Source organism: Nuphar pumila, chromosome 11 (assembly GCF_984573655.1).
Source record: "Nuphar pumila chromosome 11, dmNupPumi1.hap1.1, whole genome shotgun sequence".
Classification (NCBI taxonomy): Eukaryota; Viridiplantae; Streptophyta; class Magnoliopsida; order Nymphaeales; family Nymphaeaceae; genus Nuphar; species Nuphar pumila.
In genome coordinates this window covers 12,748,418-12,768,357 of record NC_143259.1, presented here as the reverse complement: position 1 = coordinate 12,768,357, position 19,940 = coordinate 12,748,418, and the positions used below count along the sequence as shown (strand labels likewise).

Below are 19,940 nucleotides of genomic sequence, written 5' to 3'. Positions count from 1 at the left end.
CTGTCCCCAAGATAGAGGGTGATCAGGTGCTTAATGCACAAATATTTGTGCATTCATATGATCTTTTTACCTTCTTGGTTCATCCTTATGGCAGGTTTTGATTTTCATTTTCATTTCTGATTTCATATCCTCCATCTTCAATACTTGATTTAAATGGTATTTTTTAAACCGTTATAGAAAATGAGAGGAGAGAAAGGGGCATATTTTTAAGGTTAGGTTGTAAAAACTTAGTATTAAATATTGATTTATATTAGTAATTTCGAAGGGACTGAGGCAAAAGTAAGTTCATCTTCACATGAGTTTTGATCCCCGATCCATTTTCTTTCCTATTACACCAAAACTGATTTACCTTCCCCGGTCCACTGCCACCTTAGGTTGATTTTTCACTTTGAGATTTTTTTTTTCATTTAAGGTACAATGTTTTACCCTAAATTTCAAAATGAACTTCATGTTTCCCAAAATTTTAACATGATACTGGTATTTTTTGGAAATTGTTGAATACAAACATGTTAGGTTGAAGTTGAACCAAACGACAATAATAACCTTCATAATCAACTGGCCAAAAATTAGGGGTGGGCCTGAAAATGGTCAGGTACGGGTTCGTTTGGGTTTAGTCCACTTACATCACATGTCGACTCCAAATTAAAAAGAAGGGACCTAATTTAAAAAGCTTTTACCATATAGTTCTTTACATACAATTTTGACTATAAAATACTCACGTAAGGTCGGGTTTGGTTTCGCACCGAATTAGAAAAAAAAAAAAAGGCTGATTTGAATAAACTATTCAAATCGGGTTTTGGGTCAAGTGGAATAACATTCCAATTGATCTTTTATGTTCACCACAGTTACAAATACAGCTAATACGTTGAAATATCATGATTTCTTCGTGATATTTTCAAAAGCTAATTTCTTATATTTTATATATCTATAAAGTTAAATACGTCGCTACTTGTTGAGATTTTTCTAAGAAAAACAAGAGAGAGATGGGCGATTCGTGGGTAGTGAGCAGCCCCAGGCGACTCCTCAGCCTCTCCAAATCGAAGGGGAAGGCTCGCTTCTCCATCTCCGACCCCGAGGAGAGGAGGCCCGGCGGATTCGAACACGGCACCAAGCCCTCCGAGGTCTACGGCTTCGTCGGTTCCATCTCCACCGTCGTCGCCACCGGTAAACGTCATTCTCCTTGATTGATCTTTTGCAATCACGGTGGTTTTGATTCATGCGTATCGGAGTAGTCCTTTCTTGTCCGTTGTTGATTTTGATTTTTTTATGGGTTGGGATTTGTTTTTGATGTGCGATTCAGAAAAGCTGGGTTAAGTTGGGATTTCACGGTGCAAATCCCATCTACATCCAAGTTTTCTGGATAAGAGATTGCATTAGACTCACCGACTTATCCAGAGGCAAGAACAAGTTTGGAATTGCATTATGGAGCAAGATGCGATATCCCAACTTGTCCGAGTATGTTCAAATTGATCTTAGGTTCTGTTTTGTTTTTTTGGAAAATGAGAGTGAGGTGCGTTCACAATCATGAATTTCATAGGGCTCATAGTTACAGGAACCATGAAATTTCGTAAGTATCTCGAAATCCGGATATTCAATTAGGTGGTAATGTTGGATGCCTTTGTTTCTAACATTATCGTTTTGGATGCTGAGAGCTTATTTACTAAGAATTATTCATTTTGGGAAGGAACTTGTTCGATGCTAATTGCTAAATTCAGCACTGTCGGAGGGACTATCCTGCTGAATATATAATATAAATATCTGTTTTCTATAGTTTTCCATTGTGTATATATTATAACAGTGTTGGCGTCAATGACTAAAATCTCGTTACTCGTGCATTATGAATTTTGACCACATCAATGTAATTATAATGGTTTAGTAATTTTAACGTATATTGGGACAATAAATCCTAAAGATGGATAAAAATGAATGGTGCAGATTGCATAACAATGTAATCATAATCCAAACCAGTTGAAAATACACAAATATGTGTTATTCCACCAATTTATACAATATGCACATCCACACCACAGACATATCACGAGCATGTGTGTGCATGTGATGCTGTGATAGGATACTGCACGCTCGAGTTTATAGAAATGGCTACCCGCTCTAGCATTTTCTGGCAAACATGATGCTGAAAACTGGAAACCAGTGGGTTTGGTATCATCTCAGAGAGCAATATGTTCTCTACGAGTGTCCAGCCCTGTCACGGCCAAAAAACAGCAGTGGGATATTTTTACATAGATGCATGATATGAGTACAAGTCAATTTTTACCTAGTTTGACCAATGACAACCTATCCTCTTGACCAGCACCATTCAAGCAGTGGATTGCCTGGAAGAAAGTAGTGGCTCCGTGGCCAGTGCCGCTCTCCTAGTTTTGGTGAAACCAATACCACATAGTGCTAAAAGAAGCTAGTGATGTATCACTTGTATAATAAACTCAAGTGTAAGTACAAGAATATATTCCATACGTGTGTGTTATGGGTGCACCTACTCCCTTATCTTAGTTGTTGTATCTCTTCAGATCTAACTAATGCTGAAGGGGAAGTTGGCTCCCATGGAACACTAACTTTGTAATGAAATGGACTAAATCCAAAATACATCGCTTATGGACATGCAAGACTACACTTCAATCAAGTAAACACTTGATTGAATAAACTGCACCACCCTCACAAGGGTCAAAAATATCTTTGTTATTGCATAGGAGAACTCTTAGAAGAATGAAGAATACAAAGGCCTATTTATAATATAAGGAGACACTAAAGGACAAAAAATAAAAGGTAGTCAGCCCCTAATGGGCTGACGCCTGTTACAGTGAAAAAACCGAAATACCCTTGATGGGTATTTTGGTTATATATATATTTTAACACCCCCCTCAAACTCATTGTGGAACAATCGGGAGTTTGCCAAGTAGGAAGTGAAATCGAGGTGACGGGAGCGCTTTAGTGAAGAAGTCCGCCCGTTGATACTCTGATGGAACGTAAGGCAATGTGATGGTCTTCTTCAGGAATTCTTCACGAACATAGTGACAATCCATTTCAATATGTTTTGTCCTTTCATAGAATGTATGATTGTTTGCAATGTATACAACGCTCTTGTTGTTATAACATAATCTGGAGGGTTCAACGATGTGATTTCGCAAATCCTCTTTGTCGCAACCATACTAACTCAGGTGTAGACGTTGTCATGGCATGATACTTATCTTCAATGGAAGAGAGAGACACCTTCTGCTGCTTCTTGCATCGCCACGAGTTTAAAGAGTCATCTACAAAAACACATAAACCAGTGGTTGAGCTTCTATCATTCACATCCCCTCCCTAGTTAGAATCAGAATATGCAATAACTTCCAACGAGAAAGAGGATAATAAAAACAATCCATGATTGATGAAATTCTTAATATATCTAACAATTCTCATTACAATACTCATATGTACTTTAGTGGGAGCATGCTGAAATTGACTAACAGAGTGAATAACATGAGAAATATCAAGACGAGTAATAGAGAGATAAGACAAAGCTCCAATCATTTGTCTGTATGAAGTTGGATCTTGCAAAGGTTCTCCATCATCTTTCTTCATTTTTGTATTTATGACCTCTGGAGTATCAACCCGTTTTTCATCCGAGAGTCTTGATCTTTCAATAATCTTTGTTGCATACTTTGTCTGTGACAAAAAATAACCACGAGGTGAGTAAGTCACTTCTATTCCAAGAAAATATCGTAGAAAACCAAGATCTGTCATGTCAAAATTGTCTTTAAGCACATCGTTGATGTGATTAATTCCCTGCTTGTCACCTCCTGTGATTATCATATCATTTATGTAAAATAGTAATATTATCATTTCTGCATTGGAAGACTTAACAAATAACGCAGTATCAGTAAAATAAGATTTAAAATAAAGTTGTGTCATCAAACTACTGAACCTGTCGTACCAAGCTTTGGGAGCTTGTTTTAAACCATACAAAGCTTTTCGTAACCGAAGGGTTTTGTCATGTACTAAGTTCAAACCTGGTGGAGGATCCATGTAAATCTCCTCATCCAGATTACCATTCAAAAAAATATTTTTTACGTCTATTTGAAAGATAGGTCATTTTTTAATTGATGCCATAGAAATAAGAGTTTTAACAGTGGTCTTTTAATTGATGCTATAGAAATAAGAGTTCTAACAGTGGTCATTCGAGCGACTGGAGCAAACGTCTCGTCGTAGTCCATATTCTTGACTATATCCCTTGACTACTAGCCTAGCTTTGTATCTTTTTAATGTTTCATTCCATTTAGTTTTTATCTTGTAGACCCATCTACATCCTATAGTTTTCCTTCCTTTAGGTAATGTTTGGATTTTTCAAGTTTTTGCCTTTTTCAAATCTTCTAATTCATCATTCATCGCCTTAATCCATTTTTGATGATTTTTAGCCTCATGGTAAGATGTCGGTTCTGTATATGAGTGTATGACCATTAGGCATAATCTATACCTTGGTTTAAAGGAATCATAGGATACAAATCTACTATGAGCTTTTGAAATTCTTACGGATTTTCTAATACTAGAAGAATCTACATCTTGATTTGGAGAATATATTTTTAAGGCACATGGTGGATGGTCTTCGATATGTCGAGTATAGGTCTGTATGTTACTATGAAATAGGTCTATATTATTAAGACCCTCATTTACATTCCTATTTGCATCATGATTGTCTTCATTTTCACTCTCATGCATATCATGAATGTTTTCACACCTTTCATGTTCATTGACAAGGTCAAAAAGAAAAGAACAATCATAACTCTCTTGGATTTTTTTTTGCTAAAACCAATTTCATTTTCAAGAGAAGTAACATTTCGTGAAACATATAATTTGTTTCTTTCAATGTCATAACATCTATATCCCTTTTGATTTTCAGTGTAGCCTAAAAAAACACAAGGGATTGCTTTTGGGGAAAGTTTGCCATTCTTATTGGTAAGGCCAAAACATTTACATAAAAAAACTCTTAACCTTTTATAATCGAGAGATGTTTTAAATAATTTTTCAATAGGAGAGATATTTTCAATGTTTTTGAAGGCATTCTATTTATTAAATAGACTACCGTAAGGGCGACTTCGGCCAAAAAACCTTTTGAAACATTTCTGGACACAAGTGTTTTAGTGGTCTCAATAATATGTTTATACTTCCTTTCGGCTAGTCCATTTTGTTGAGGAGTGTATGAACAAGATTTTTTATAAATAATCCCATGTAGACCAAGATAATTTTTGAACTCTTTTGACACAAATTCTCCTATGGAGTCGGTTCTAAAAATTTGAATATTGGTTTTAAATTGAGTCTTCATGTAGCAATGAAATTTTTTAAAACAATCAAATACTTCTAATTTTTTTTTAAGAAAAATATCCAAGAGTGTCTACTATAGTCATCCACAAACACAGCATAATAAGATACACTTCCTTTGGATACAAATAGAGCCGGTCCGCACACATCCGAATGCACTAACTCAAATGGATTTTTAGATATAAAATGTCTTGGCCCAAAAGGTAAAGACTTTATTTTACCAAGAATGCAATCTTCATAAACAAAATATCTTTCTTTATAACTTGTAAGAAATAGAAACAAGTGTAATTTGGACACATTAAGATGTCCTAGTCTTTTGTGCCAATATTCTATGTCTTTCTTTTTCATAAAATTATAAAAAATATGTTTTGATAACTCAAGATTGTCCATTATATAGAGATCTCCTCTTCTATGGCCTCGCCGAATCGACTTCTCGGACTGGAGATCCTGTATTAAACAATCATTAGATGAAAACAATATTTTGCATCTATGATCCGTAATTTGATAAACAGATAAAAGGTTTAAATTCAATTTTGGTACTACTCTAATATTTGGTATGTGAAAGATTGGTTGTTTTTTAAAAACCCCAAAAGTTTTGATTTTTAAAGATGTTCCGTCGGCGGTTGAAACATAAGAATTATTTGGGTTAGTATGACATTCGGATAATATGGACTCATTTGGAGTTATATGAAAAGATGCGCCAGAATCAAGGATCCAAGAGGTCTTATCAGGGTCACCACTTGTGGATACGGCTGCTCCCGAGAAGGAAGAAACTTAAATTTTGAACATCAGTTGTAGTGCCTCCATTAGTTGAGCCAAAGATAGTGAGTCGATACATTTGGAGTTGTCTACATCATTCCTTTCAACCGAAGCAACTCTTTTATTATCTTTATGATCTTCTTTCTTTCTTTTGGGACAAAAAAGGTTTTATGTGTCTCGGTTCATAACAATGATAGCATATGATTTTGCCACCTTTTTTGTATTCATAATTACCTCTTTTTTTGCTTCTTTCATAGTTATTAGAGTTTCTTCCATTCTCATTTTTCACAAAGTGAGGAGGTTTATAACTCTTAGTATGATTACCGAACTTCGACATAACAAGCACGGATTCTTCATCTTTTGAAACATATAGTTTCTTCAATCTATTTTCTTCCATAGTTAACTCCTCAAGAGTTTGGATTATGGTTGGTACACCTCCTCTATGAAGGGGAGCCGACTTAGTTCCTTCAAATTCGGGTCTAAGCCCGTTAATGAATTAGTAGAAATGCTCCGTTTTAATTTGACTTTCACGGAGTTCTACAACTTGGGGTTAATGTCATTTTGGCTCAAGAAGAGCAATTCATCCCAAAGGAAAGAGAGTGCATTGTAATATTCCCTAATGCTCATTTCTCCCTGAGTCATAGTCCTTACTTTGTTTTGAACATTGCATATGTGAGCAATATCTTTAAAACTATACATGTCTTTAAGATATTTTCATGCATCACTAGCGAAATCAAATTTCTCTAGACTAGAGCACTTTAGGATGTCCATACTATTGATGAGCCATCCAATTATCTTGGAATGTCTCATCCTCCATTCTTTTCATTTTCTTTCATAATCGGAAACGACTTTAGACATTTCTTCTCTTTGAAGAGCAATTTTCTTCCCATTTTCAATTTTGGTAAAGATGCGTTTAAGCTCTTTTTCGGTACCATCAATCAAACTCCATAGACCCTTTTCCCATATTTTGTGCTTCACTATGGATGCCCACGTCACATAGTTTGTGTCATTGAGTCGTACGGGAATGAAGACGATTACTTCCCTTTCATTCTCTATTTCTTTACAATAAGGAGAAATGAGAGAGTAAAAAGAGAGAGAGAGAAAGAACTGCAATACAAGATTTGTTTGAGAGATGGTGTGCTTCCCGATGCAATGATCAACGATTCGTTGTTTCACCAAGTTCACGATCCTCCTTTTGATACTATTGGAATAATGCTTCACAAGAGCACCAACTGATACCAAGTAATGAAATGGACTAAATCCAAAATGTGTCGCTTATGGACATGCAAGAACACGCTTCAATCAAGTAAACACTTGATTGAATAAACCGCAACACCCTCGCAAGGGTCAAAAATATCTTTGTTATTGCATACGAGAACTCTTAGAAGAGTGAAGAATACAAAGGCCTTGAAGGCCTATTTATAATACAAGGAGACACTAAAGGGGGCAGCTCCAAGTGGCTGTTGGGCTGCTCCCAATGGTCACATTTGTGACTGTTGGGGCAGCTGCAACAGCTAGTTGGAGCTGTCCCATCAAATCTGAAAAGAGGAAAAAATACAGCAATAAAGAAAAATAAAAATAGGACAAAAAAATAAAAGGTAGTCAGTCTCTAATGGGCTGACGCCTATTACAGTGAAAAGACTGAAATACCCCTGATGGGTATTTCAGTTTATATATATATCTTAACAAACTGGAGTTATTTTGTGCATGTTTTTCCAGCAGTTGTATGCAATTGCAGAAAAGGCCAGGTTCGTGAACTATATTTGCCCAATAAAAGTTTCATTGTTGATAGAGTAAATTCATGGATTTTTTTTATCAGAGCATTTTGCAAGAAAACATTCTTAGTATTAGGTGTTGGGCAAATAAGAAGTGACTGAAAGAGAAAGTACATGTCATGGAGATGCATATGTTACTATGGACATATAGAGCTTTAAAGAATGATATATTAAAAGTGAAATATATCAGAACAGGTTGAGTATTGCCAATAAGAGAAAAAAAATGTCATTTAAGATAGTTTGGACATGTTGTACAAAGACTCCTCACAACACGAGTAAGAAAGGTAGACAAGGTGCAAGTAAAAGGAATTACAAAAAAGAGGAAACCAACGAAGACTTGGAGAGTGACAATAAGAGGCAATATAAAAGATTGTAAGGTGACCAAAGTGGTAACTTTAGATAGAAAAGAATGGAGAAGCATGACTCATAAAGCTGACCCCATGTAGTTAGAATAAAGCTTAATGATGTTTTCTTTTTATTGGCAAGTTGGGGTGAGGCAGACCCCTACCAGTTACATATCAGCAGCATCAGTCATTACATGAGCAATTTCTTTTTGTGCCCATGTCCTACCTAACCCACAAATATTCTAGGTGATGATTTGCATGACTATGGTCTTTTGTAAACTATCAAGTTGTTAACAACTCTGGGAAGCATAGTAACATCATGGCTAACACTATAACTTGCGTTTTGCAGCACCTCATCTATCTTCCTCTCCTTGGAGGGATGACCAGGACCTGGTCCCATAGGCTTTCCCATCTCAAGAGCAAGTAACTCCATAACCTCTTTATGACCAGACGCAGTATCACTAGAATCCTGGATTTTATTTTCCAAGGCTGAAACTAGCCGACTAACATTGGTTTGGGTCTTCCTCTTCCTACCCAATCTTGATCCAGTCTTGCAATCAAATCCTCCACTAAGGTCAAATATAGGGACCCCCTCCATCCCACAATTAAGCGATTTACCTTCTGAGTTCCCCCTAGTCACTACAGCAAGACATTTTTCCTTATGCTGGTTATCCCCTACATTAGAGGAAGAGCCAGCCTGAAAGGTGAACTTGCCTTCTAGAGGCTTATCAGATAAGCCATCAACAGGGAAATTAGCTACCGTAAGAGGCAACTTTTATCTTTTTTACTGCGAAAAATAATTGCATGGATGGTATGTCCCTCCTTCCTGGATTACGGCAGCTGCTCGCCTGAACTTGGTGACTCCATGGCCAACGTAGCAATCGACTATCATCTTGAGCATGACAATTTGGAGATCTGCCTCCATCTTGAATTGGTGCACCATCTACCTGAATTTGATCTTCAATAACCACATCTTCCCCATGAGAAACGTCCTTAGTATTAGCATTACAAGTATCCACCTGCATGTCCTCTTCCTCTAAAATCTCAAATCGATTAGAGGGTATTATACCACCCACATGTATTTCTTTCCTGTGCCAAACTTTCTTGATCTTGACCTGCTGCCATCTTTCAAGGTCACTTTTGATTTGAGCCTGCGTCTCCATTGAATATGACTTTTCTTGATGTCGCAAGCAAGCACTGTCACGGTGATATGTAGAATCAGACAACGAAAAAAACCATGCTATTTTCAATTTCAACATCAACCTGATCCACCCGATCAAATCCCCACGGAAGTTTGATGCAAACTCTGGCAAACCAAACTCTATGGAAGTTCCTCATATAGGCATTGATATTTATCAGTTTACCACCTAAATAATTGGCAACTCCCATGAAGAAGTTTGTAGTCCAAAGTTCCAGAGACAATTCTGGAAGACGTATCCATACTGGGATGGTGCTCATGATTTCCAGTTTCCATGGCTGCCCTAGCCTCCAAGAATTCATTATTAACGTTCTACCTGCCACCTTCCAAACTCCACCTCTTTTGACGAAGTCCAGATCTTGTTGTCTATTAAAGCAAATCAAGAATAAACCATGCTTACCCACCAAATGTCGGATCCCTTTAAGGTTGTGCCACAACTGCTTTAGGCTTTCAAAGATGAATGAATATTCTATTCTTTTCATCTTCTCTCCTCCAAAGAACCCAGCCATCACCCTAAACTCCCACGGTTTCCTCATGGCTAAATGGCGGTTTGCAGGAACAAACACCCTGCGGGCGCCATCCTTGGAATGAACCTTAAGTGGTGTGAATCCCATGGTGACTGGTGGTTGCCCACTACCCACCACATCCGACCAAGATCTTCCTATCGCCTCTTTCGTCTTAAGGTTCTCTCTGTGAATTTCTCCCTTCTTTGAGGTCTCTCCTGGGTCCCATGGCCACAAAATACCGCTTCCACAAGAGCCATCTCTAAGTTCCATCTCCTCCTCACGAGTCATGCTCTCTCTCTCTATATATATACCACTGGATGGCATATAGCATGAGTATTATCAAGGAAAACAAGAACGACATTGCATTCCTTCCCTTTCTTTGTTGAATAAAGCTTAATGATGATGATTCTGTGACGGAGAAATCAATGGATAGAAGTGGGTAATCTCTTGAGCAACTGTGCTTCTCCATGTTTACGCATTGATTCATTATTTGGTATGCCAAAGTCATTTTTCTATTTTTATTTAGAATATTCCATTAAGATGGCTAGTATTCTATTGCAATTGGTAAGTTCAACCAGAAATATTTGTTGCTGGGCCACCTTCTACTGTCAACTTGTTTCCATGCTAATGATTTCATATGCTACTATTGATTATAAAAGGTATATTGTTTTCATGAAGATACAAACTATTGGAATGCAATTGATAAATCTGAATAGAAATATTTATTGCTGGTATGTCATTTTGCTATTTTTTTTATGTTGATTGCTCTGCAGTTGGGGGCCTGATACACTAGTATTTAACTTTTAAGCAGCTATCTTCCTGGCATGGGCATATATTCCTGAACCTTGGCTTCAGTATGTTGGCTTTACATACTATCCTAGCAGGTCAGTGTTGAATTATGTTGCAGAGTATAAAAGAAACAAAGCGAAAATGAATACATTAATAAGAAAAGAAGGAAATACAAGGGAAAAAAATGAGTTTGCATTGCAAATAATATATCAGATAATTGTAGAAATTAAGATCTTGTTTTCCTCTCAAGCTAGAACTAGGATTAGTATGCCCATTTTTTCTAGTAAGAGACTATGAATGGTTGTTTCTTGTTCCAATCATTGTTTTCCCACGATTATCCAAATAAAACCAGAACCATTGTTTCTTATTATGTGCATTCCTCCTAACAATAACTCTCTCTCTCTCTCTCTCTTAAATGATTCTTTTATTTCAATATCATGTGCAGTATCTATGAAAAAAGAAAAACATCATCCTTTTTAATTCATATTTTCTGTTTTTGAGTTCATGCATCCAAAAATTATGTAGTTCTCTATCGGTGTTCGAGATGCAAAATTCTTCTGTTGGCAGTCTTAGTTGCCTGAACTTGCATCGTGACTGGATTCCCCTTCTGATCTATCATGCTTATCCATTGTCCGCATCTCCATGGCAAGTGGGTAATCAACCAGCCCACTTTTCTCAATCAATTATTTCAAGCTTTCATGTGTTCACGGGCTTTGCTTTGAACCTCACCGAGGACATGGCATTGGATAGAAATGATTGGAGGAGAAGGATTCATGTGGAAGACCCAGAATGATTTTCTTTGTTGGTTCATATCGCCGACCCCAATTGTTTTGGGATGAAGGCGTAGTTGTTGTTGTTTGTTTGTTGTTGTATGTGTTCACGGTCTTGACAGTTTTGCATGCTTTCAGGTATTGGGCATTGGCAGTGCCAACATATATTATGGTCACAATAGTTTTGGCAATGGGATTCTACCTTGGCTTGAATTTCATGATTACACCTCCACCATCTTCTTTAAGCACAATTTTTGGTGAGACACTTCTCGACCACTGAAAGTTCAGTTGTTGCTTTTATCCATGTTATCTCAGATTTAGCTGCATCTGTTTTTAAACCAGATGAATACACACCAGAACCCTCAGAATTCGTGAGCTCATGCCCAGGTGAAGAGCAGCCTATTCAGCCTATATCTGATATCCCTATCAGTGAAATCAATGTTGTCATGTTTGGTTGAAGAACATCCGTTGGCATCTATTTCATTTTTTGCCATGTTTCCCTCGTTACTGTGAATCTAGCAACCCTGCTGAGTTGGATGGTATTGTTAGTAGCTGCATCTAGGACTTCTGCAACTGTTCAGCTATTCAGGCAGCCTGACCTGACTCTTTGCAGTCAAGAGTGCACAGATGCTGGCAACTCAGCCTGGACTGGAGTCTTCTCATTGTTCACCTACTGTGGCTGGAAACAGAAACCTGCATAGTTGTTCGCTTGAATACACTGCTTCTTTTGTACATAGTTTGATGTTTGTGGCCTGATCATAGATGAGACAATTTCCCTGTTACGTGAGTTCACTACAACATGCTTTTGACAACACATCTGATTCCTGAATGTATGCAGCTTAACACTTCCATTCTTGCATGCAATAGTTGACGCTCCACTGAATTCTCTCACCGTATTGGTGCAGGCCGCTGCAGCCACATCTGACTCGGCCTCACTCATAGTTCTCAATTGGTTTTTGTGATCATCCTGCTATTTCTTCAAAACAAATGTCATTGGCTTAAATCACACCCAAGTATATCCATAGGTTGGCTAAGAAGTTCGTTATAGCGCTTCAAACCGTGCCTTAGACTAGCTGTGAAGTCGGGTGCTTATACATGCATGCAACCGACGACATCTGACTGCCTTGGATTTTGCCTTTGCTCTCTGCCATCCATTCAAGATGCTCTTGATGCCGTTCATCTGAAAATGTTGTGGGCCCCATCTGGAACATAAGCAAACTAGCTATAGTGGTTGGCTTCCCATTCATCGCACAGATGAACTGATGGACTTCAGGGATAACCCTGACCTGATCCGCTCTCTTAGATGTTATGCTTCCCGTGTGAAAGGGTGTTTTGCACATGAAGACAATGACAAGGTTTTTTGCAACAGAATTCTCTTCCTGTTCGTTTCATGTGGATGCCAACATCCCCTCTAATGAAATTTTCTTTTCCAAATTTGGTTCCCAATTGCCAACAATGAAAGAGAGCCAATCAAGCATGCGGTTTAAAGAGCCAAATAACTTGGCCTAGATGGAGTTGGTTTCTTCAACCAAGTTACAGGACTCAGGTCAGGGGTTGAATGAGATGAATGGATGGTTGGGTAGTACTATCACAACCAAAGGGACCTTATGTTCAAATTCCACAGGGGTTATCCCCCAGCCTGCTGGCTTTTGCTTTTGTGTTTCTCTGTTTTGGCCTGTTTTTTCACTTTCGATTTCTTTTTCATTCACAAAGCGATCGCTCATCACCCCAGATATTGTTTGATTCTGTGCTTAATTCTTCCCACCACCAATGAAATTTTCCTTTCTGATGCAAAAAAAATTGTAATTTTGAGCATCATGCACTGTGTCTTCACCTTTTTAGGCCCATCAACAAGTTTCGATCATGAACATAACATGGTATAGATTCAGATGCTGCAGCGCCCTTTTTTTTGACAAGTTCCTCGTAAAACTGCAAAAACGAAACTTTGAAAATCTTTTTATGGTTTCACGGAAAACAAGTTTTAAAATTTTATGACTCTGGTTGTTCAAACCAGCCAACACCAATCATATGGTCCAACTCTTTACAACATCAAGAATGCTGGTCAATGGTAAAGGATCGCAAAGAGAGAGAGAGAGAGAGAGAGAGAGAGAGAGAGAGAGAGAGAGAGAGAGAGATCCCAAACTCACATGCTAGAGACTTCAGTGATCCTCTTTAATTTTTGTTCCCAAAAAGAAGAAAGAACCTTCTAGCTTGATATCTAACACATACGGGAACTAGGAAGCACAGGTTGTGTTAGAACCTGGAATAATAGACCACTTGATTTTTCCCATTGCACATCTATCACAAAATTTATGATAGCTAAAGGCAGCTGAAATCCAGAAATATAATAAACTTGCACGCCGTAGATTCAGTCATCCTTAAAATGGATCTTACACATCATTGTCTATGATGGAGTGCATACACCTAAGCATTCATCTAAACATCTCTCTCTCTCTCTCTCCAAGAATGAAAAGGAAATCCTTGAAATGTTTTATGCTTGAGATAAATGTTGCCGTGGAAGCAAGAGCGGAGAAGTAATTATATGTTGAACTCATTTAATGAATCCCATCTCGTTGATGTTGACTTGACTGGATAAGAATCAATCACCAAAGTCTGTTCCCCCAGTTGACCACCCAGTAATAAAGCCAAACACGATTAAGATGCATATCAAGAGGGCCAGCCTATCAAGCTTCCAAAATATTCTAAAATGAGGGAACGATTAGATTATATCGGTTGCATCTCAACAGCATGATCCATTTCTTCCAATATCTACTGAAGCCAAAGAAACAAGCACTCCTCAGGTATTGTGTTCCAGTGTGCATGCACGTGGGGGCATGTCTGTGTGTGTGTACCAGTGCATGTGCATGTGTATCCAGACCCGCAGTCGCAGAGAAATTGCCTGTTAACATCCATCAACAAGCATTAGCAAATTATCAAAATAAAAGCGAAAAAGAAAAGAGCTTGGGATACATCTACAGGTTATCTCTTCCATAGTTTTGCTTCAAAGTGAAAGGAGACAGACACCAATGATTAACTGCAAGAAAGAATCTCCACTTGATCCAGTAATCGATTCCATACGAATTAGTGTTACAAGAAAGTTATTGAGATCACACAAATGAGAAACTGATGAAAAACTAATTATTAAAATAAAAGAGAACAGAGCATACCGGGTAAAAAAAGAGACAATGAGAAAGGCCAAAAGACCTAAATGGAGTGAGCTTATGATGCAAACCGGTTTCCCGATTCACGAAGATCTACATTACGCCTTACGATTTACTCTATCAACTACGAAAAACAAAACAAAGAATAGGGTTTAGGGAGGGAAGGAAGAGGTAAAAACAAGGGAATAAGGTTTAGGAAGAGAGAAGGGAAAGAGAAATCAAGTTAAGAATAATTAATCAATCAAACTTCAGTTTTCCTCTACATAGGGCTCTTTTTTATAGATGAGGTCTCCCAAATCCCAATACCAGTAAACTACCTAATCTGATACTCCTAAAAAATTAAAACTCTTCATAATTATTTTAATCTAATAAAATCTGAATATTGGATGTAAGATCCATTAATAAAATGATCCAAATACTAAAAATGATTCAAATGATAAAAAAACAAAAAACATCAAAGTGGATCCAATGAATCCTTATGAACCCGGGTCTTCTGCTCCGCTCCTACATCAGCTTTTGTTGCCATACTTCAAAACATTCCATACGAGCCATAGTCTGATTCATTGTGCATTTGGATGTAGCACACTATTGCAAATGTGAAAATCAAATATGATGAGAGCTCCATGATCAGGGCCCCCCAACATATAACATTTGCATGCTTTAAAATGACAGGAATGGCTACACTCCCGACTGCAGATGCTCCAGTCAAGAACTTGGCTGCATCTACCCAGCTGCATTTTAAAACGTTCAAGAAGGAAAATGTTGTCAGTGGAAGTTTCCTCAAGAGAAATAATTTTGAAGCAAATATTGCATGTCCTTACCCCCCACCGTCACTGGAGAAGATAGAATTATCACTCCCCAGGAAAAACAAGCACGGCATAGGCAGCATAACGTACATCAGCACTGCAAAGATGAACATTCTCAGGACATGTACGAAAAAAAATGACCAAAGAGTTAAATGATGATATTCAAAATTTCAAGCAAATATCACATAGAAACTGCTTTGGTGGCAAAGACATTCCATTAACTAAGTTGGCTGAATGCTTATCATTGAATGCCTGTGTCTGTGTGCATATAAAATACAAGCAAAGTGCGTTGAAACCTAAAAGTGCAAGTCAAGTTCCAAGAAGAATTGCCAACGAACTATACTTGGAGCAAGAGTATTGACCCCTACAGAAAGTTACATCAAATAAGATGTGCATGTGTGTCCACATGGAAGTAGAAGTGAAGGGAATGTGAAAGTTAACATCCAGACGGAATTGCCTGTGAACACTTGGAGAAAAAGTACTGTGATAGTATCCCCATCTCAAATTCCATCAAGATGGTTGGTGTTGCATGCAGGCATGCATCTGCCAAGGTGGTTCATGGTAAAACCCAGAATTCCAAGTGAGGTCGCCAATAAATTGAATCAGGAATACCAGCATTTATCTCAGGCAAAAATTTCCATCAATTAAGTTGGTGACAAGTGTGTGTGTCTCTGAGAGAGAGAGAGAGAGAGAGATGGCAGTGATGATGCAATTCAGAGCTAAACCTATGTCATGTATTAATTGCATTAAGAACAAAACTGATCCATACAGATAACTCCAGCAATAACTAGGGTGAGCATGCTTATGTTGGTGTGTGATGTCTGTGATTCTTTTTCAGTGCACGAGGAAGGAGCAAACGGACACAATGGGGCTATGAGAATAATCCACATATGATACTCCAACACCTGAGTTGATGGATAGATTAGGTCGTGTGCTTGTGTTTGCAGTAAGAAGTATTTTTATTCAAAGTGCCAACTAGAATTGTCTGTGAAACTGCATGGAAGCATCTATTTTGCAAGTAAATTTGAGAACCCCATATAAAATTTAAGTAACTAAGTGTGTTGAGTGCTTTCACTTGTCGATTAGTCGCAGTTCAGAATATTGCCAACAATGACAGTGAAACAGCGATGTGATTGTTCAAGGAACAGGTGCATGAGCAGTTAGGGACTCTAACCTCTAACCATTCACAGAGAATCCTAAGCCAAACAGTTTAGAATGACAAGGTACATGTTCCTGGAAGGAGCCGGCTATGGATTCAAAGCATGATGATAGAACAATTCATATCATGTCAGTAATGTTCCATTATATAGAAGGATATTACTGATGCTAATTGATGCACAACAGCAAGTACCTATGAGGACACGCTTATGCTGACCACCAAGATTCAAAATTTAGAATAGAAAACATTTGCAAACAGCAAATAAATGACAAGGTATGGCTAATAATTTACCTGTTAGCATAGGCCACCAATTATGATACAAGGCACAGGCCTGAAACAAAATGTGAGCATGAGAGACTAATGAATACTCACAAGTAATGGCATCAACCAACTTGGGGAAGAAAAGACATTCATAATATATTCAAACGAAGAACAGAACGCTAACCAACACTTGTAACACGATTCCGGCTGAAACCAAGATGGCCAAAGCAGCAAGTCCAAACGAATGGAAGCAACTGATCATGTATCGTGGAAATTCGGCCATGTTCGCCTTTGGATACCAACTACATGCCCCAAATCAACACACAACCATTGCCTTCCCTCTGCCCATCAAGAAATACCAAAATCAAACACACATGCATCATTCATTAATCAATGAATTACAAGATCTTGATTTCTGTTAACTTAAGTACCCACTATGCCCGTTCCTTATCTAACCACACTTTGAACGTTTGGTGATCGAACATTCCACAGATCCAAGAGAAACAGTAACACGTAAAAGCGAAAACCAACAAATAGTTGATGGTTTTCTGCCTCAAAACTTGCAACCCTCGATCAGTTAGGGAAGCAAAATCCAAAAGGACAACTACAAAATTTGTTGGCATTTAGTGAATCAAAATAATATTCACAAATTAAGCAGAAACCCCAAGAAACTATGCTACCCAAGACGGAAGAGATATGATAAGATGAAATATTCAACAGAGAAAATCCCCACAGAAGCAGAATAGATGGTTTTTTTGGTATTCACCGTGTCTTTCCTTGAACTCGTTTTCATATGATTTGTGAATCGTGATCGTTCCTCCCAGATCTAAACGAACTCTCGTATGAATATGATACCGCATACCGTCCAGGACTCCAGGTTATCGTTCGGCCCCGTGAAGACCTAATCTTTTGGACCCTTCCGAAGGAGGGGTGAAAACGGGTCGGATACGTGGCGGATCATCGTAGATCCGAATTCAAATCCAAACGTTAATGCAGAAGATCAGTCCGGGTCCGAACCTGAAGTAGTTTCGATGTAGCGTGCTTGAATTCGGAACCGAACTGATATGTTCAAATTAGACTTGCAAAAAGAGTGTTAGGGATGTCGACGGATTAGATTTTATCTGATACATGACTGAATCCCCTTTTATGTTTAGTCATATATGGTAAGTTAAAACTGTTGTGGATAAAACAGACGTACCGGGTCTCCCCACAAGTGTGAATCGATGAAAACAATAATGCAATAACAGTGGAAGAAATAAAACCAAAACAAACCAACAACGGAAACAAAACAACACACAATGATTTACGTGGTTCTCTCTCAACTGAGATACATCCACGACGACCAATAGGTCAACAACTTCCACTTTCTTCAAACAAAGATTACAGAGTGGTAAAAAAACATAAGCCTTACAAAGACATAATGTGTAATAAAATGAACAAGAGGATATACCTCACTGAGGAACAAAGAACGAATGATCCGAAGAACCAGCTTGACGAAGCTGTCTTGAAAGAAGTGTAGCAACACTTCTTGCTTTTGTTCACTCCACACCCTTTCGATGCCCTAAAAAAGTTTCTCACACCTTTTCGCTCTCTTCTACTTCTTCTTTTGCTCTCTCATTCATCCCTTAAATAGAGAACGAGATCCACATTTAATGTGAAAGACTAAACGTCTTGCACAACTTACAGTGTGCCTGAAGCGTATTAGCACAAATCGCTATCTACCTGAAGCCACAAATCGCTATTCAGCAACTACTACAAATCGCTATCCAGCGACTACTACAAATCGCTATGCAGCGATACCACAAATCGCTATCCAACGATACTGTAAATCGCTATTCAGGTTAAAGCACTCTTCGCCAAATCGTTATCGACAAATCACTGATCCTTAAACTCTGAACAACTGAATCGTCATTCAATTGAGAGGACTTCTACAAATCGTTATCTAGTGAATACGAAAATCGTCCTCAAGAAGATCAGGCGTCGTGCTTGGAATTCTGCAGCGATACCGAATGTGCATCGAACCAATGAATCCCACAAAGGAGGGAAACCCAACAATTCTCCTCCTTCCCAACTTATATAGAAGCTTCTTTCATTCCTGCTAGGAATCGACACTTCTCATGCTTGTCCTTGGGCAATGACTTGGTCAACATATCTGATGTATTGTCATCAGTATGCACTTTCTCCAGTTGCAACAATTTTTTATTCAAGACATCTCAAATCCAATGGTATCGAACATCGATATGTTTTGATCTTGAATGAAATAAAGAATTCTTACTCAAGTGAATCACACTCTGGCTATCACAGTGAAGAACATACTCTTCTTGCTTCAAGCCCAACTCTTGCAAGAATTTCTTCACCCACAATAATTTCTTACTAGCTTTTGTAATGGCGATGAACTCAGCTTCTATAGTGGAGAGAGATACACATTTCTGTAATTTCGATTGCCATGCAACTGCTCCCCCTGCAAAAGTAATCAAATACCCAAAAGTAGATTTTCTACTGTCTATATCACCAGCCATATCAAAATCTGTGAACCCATCAAGAATAGGTTCACCCTTTCCAAAACACATGCTCAACTTCGAAGTGCCCTGAAGATAACTTAGAATCTATTTCACTGCTGCCCAGTGTTCCTTCCTTGGATTTGACAGAAATTGACTAACAACTCCAACAATATGAGCTATGTCTGGTCGAGTATAGACCATAACATACATCAATGAACCTACTGCCGAAGCATAGGGAAATTTCTGCATCTCAATTCCTTCTTCATCATTTGCAGGACATTGACTTGAGCTAAGTTTGAAATGGCTTGCAAGTGGACAATTAACAGGCTTTGCTTTGTCCATGTTGAACCTCTCAAGAACCTTTCTGATATACTTCTCTTGCGATAACTAAATCAGCCCATGTGATCTATCACGAACGATTCTCATCCCAAGAATCTGCTTTGCTGGACCTAAATCCTTTATGGCAAAGGTCTCACTCAGCTCCAACTTTAACTTGTTTATCCTGCTGATGTCTTAGCCCACAATCAACATATCATCCATACAAAGCAAGAGAATGGTAAAATTACCATCTAAAAATTTCTTCACAAACACACAATGG

At 38.1% G+C, this 19,940-nt stretch overlaps 2 protein-coding genes across 2 annotated transcripts; one reads left to right on the top strand and one right to left on the bottom strand.

Annotated features, from left to right (window-relative positions):
• The first annotated feature begins 969 nt into the window (after window positions 1-969).
• LOC149822004 (phosphatidylinositol N-acetylglucosaminyltransferase subunit P-like) lies at window positions 970-12,305 on the top strand. The gene is made up of 4 exons (XM_089980089.1): window positions 970-1,164; window positions 10,707-10,779; window positions 11,593-11,711; window positions 11,797-12,305. The coding sequence occupies exons 1-4, from the start codon at window positions 984-986 to the stop codon at window positions 11,910-11,912; spliced, it is 489 nt and encodes a 162-aa protein (XP_089836215.1). The 5' UTR covers window positions 970-983; the 3' UTR covers window positions 11,913-12,305.
• Window positions 12,306-14,877: 2,572 nt separating this feature from the next.
• LOC149822003 (vacuolar protein sorting-associated protein 55 homolog) lies at window positions 14,878-17,711 on the bottom strand. The gene is made up of 5 exons (XM_089980629.1): window positions 17,608-17,711; window positions 17,026-17,182; window positions 16,872-16,911; window positions 15,437-15,518; window positions 14,878-15,346 (listed from the first exon to the last, which is right to left on the bottom strand). The coding sequence occupies exons 2-5, from the start codon at window positions 17,122-17,124 to the stop codon at window positions 15,145-15,147; spliced, it is 423 nt and encodes a 140-aa protein (XP_089836755.1). The 5' UTR covers window positions 17,125-17,182; window positions 17,608-17,711; the 3' UTR covers window positions 14,878-15,144.
• Window positions 17,712-19,940: the final 2,229 nt, after the last annotated feature.

Bases quoted from the DNA above. Each gene is read 5' to 3' on its own strand.
- LOC149822004 (XM_089980089.1), top strand. From the start codon at position 984: ATGGGCGATTCGTGGGTAGTGAGCAGCCCCAGGCGACTCCTCAGCCTC. The intron at 1,165-10,706 runs GTAAACGTCATT...ACTTTTAAGCAG, and splicing joins CTCCACCGTCGTCGCCACCG to CTATCTTCCTGGCATGGGCA. The intron at 11,712-11,796 runs GTGAGACACTTC...TTTTTAAACCAG, and splicing joins TTCTTTAAGCACAATTTTTG to ATGAATACACACCAGAACCC.
- LOC149822003 (XM_089980629.1), bottom strand. From the start codon at position 17,124: ATGGCCGAATTTCCACGATACATGATCAGTTGCTTCCATTCGTTTGGA. The intron at 15,519-16,871 runs GTAAATTATTAG...TCATCTTTGCAG, and splicing joins TTGGTGGCCTATGCTAACAG to TGCTGATGTACGTTATGCTG. The intron at 15,347-15,436 runs GTAAGGACATGC...TTTAAAATGCAG, and splicing joins TTCTCCAGTGACGGTGGGGG to CTGGGTAGATGCAGCCAAGT.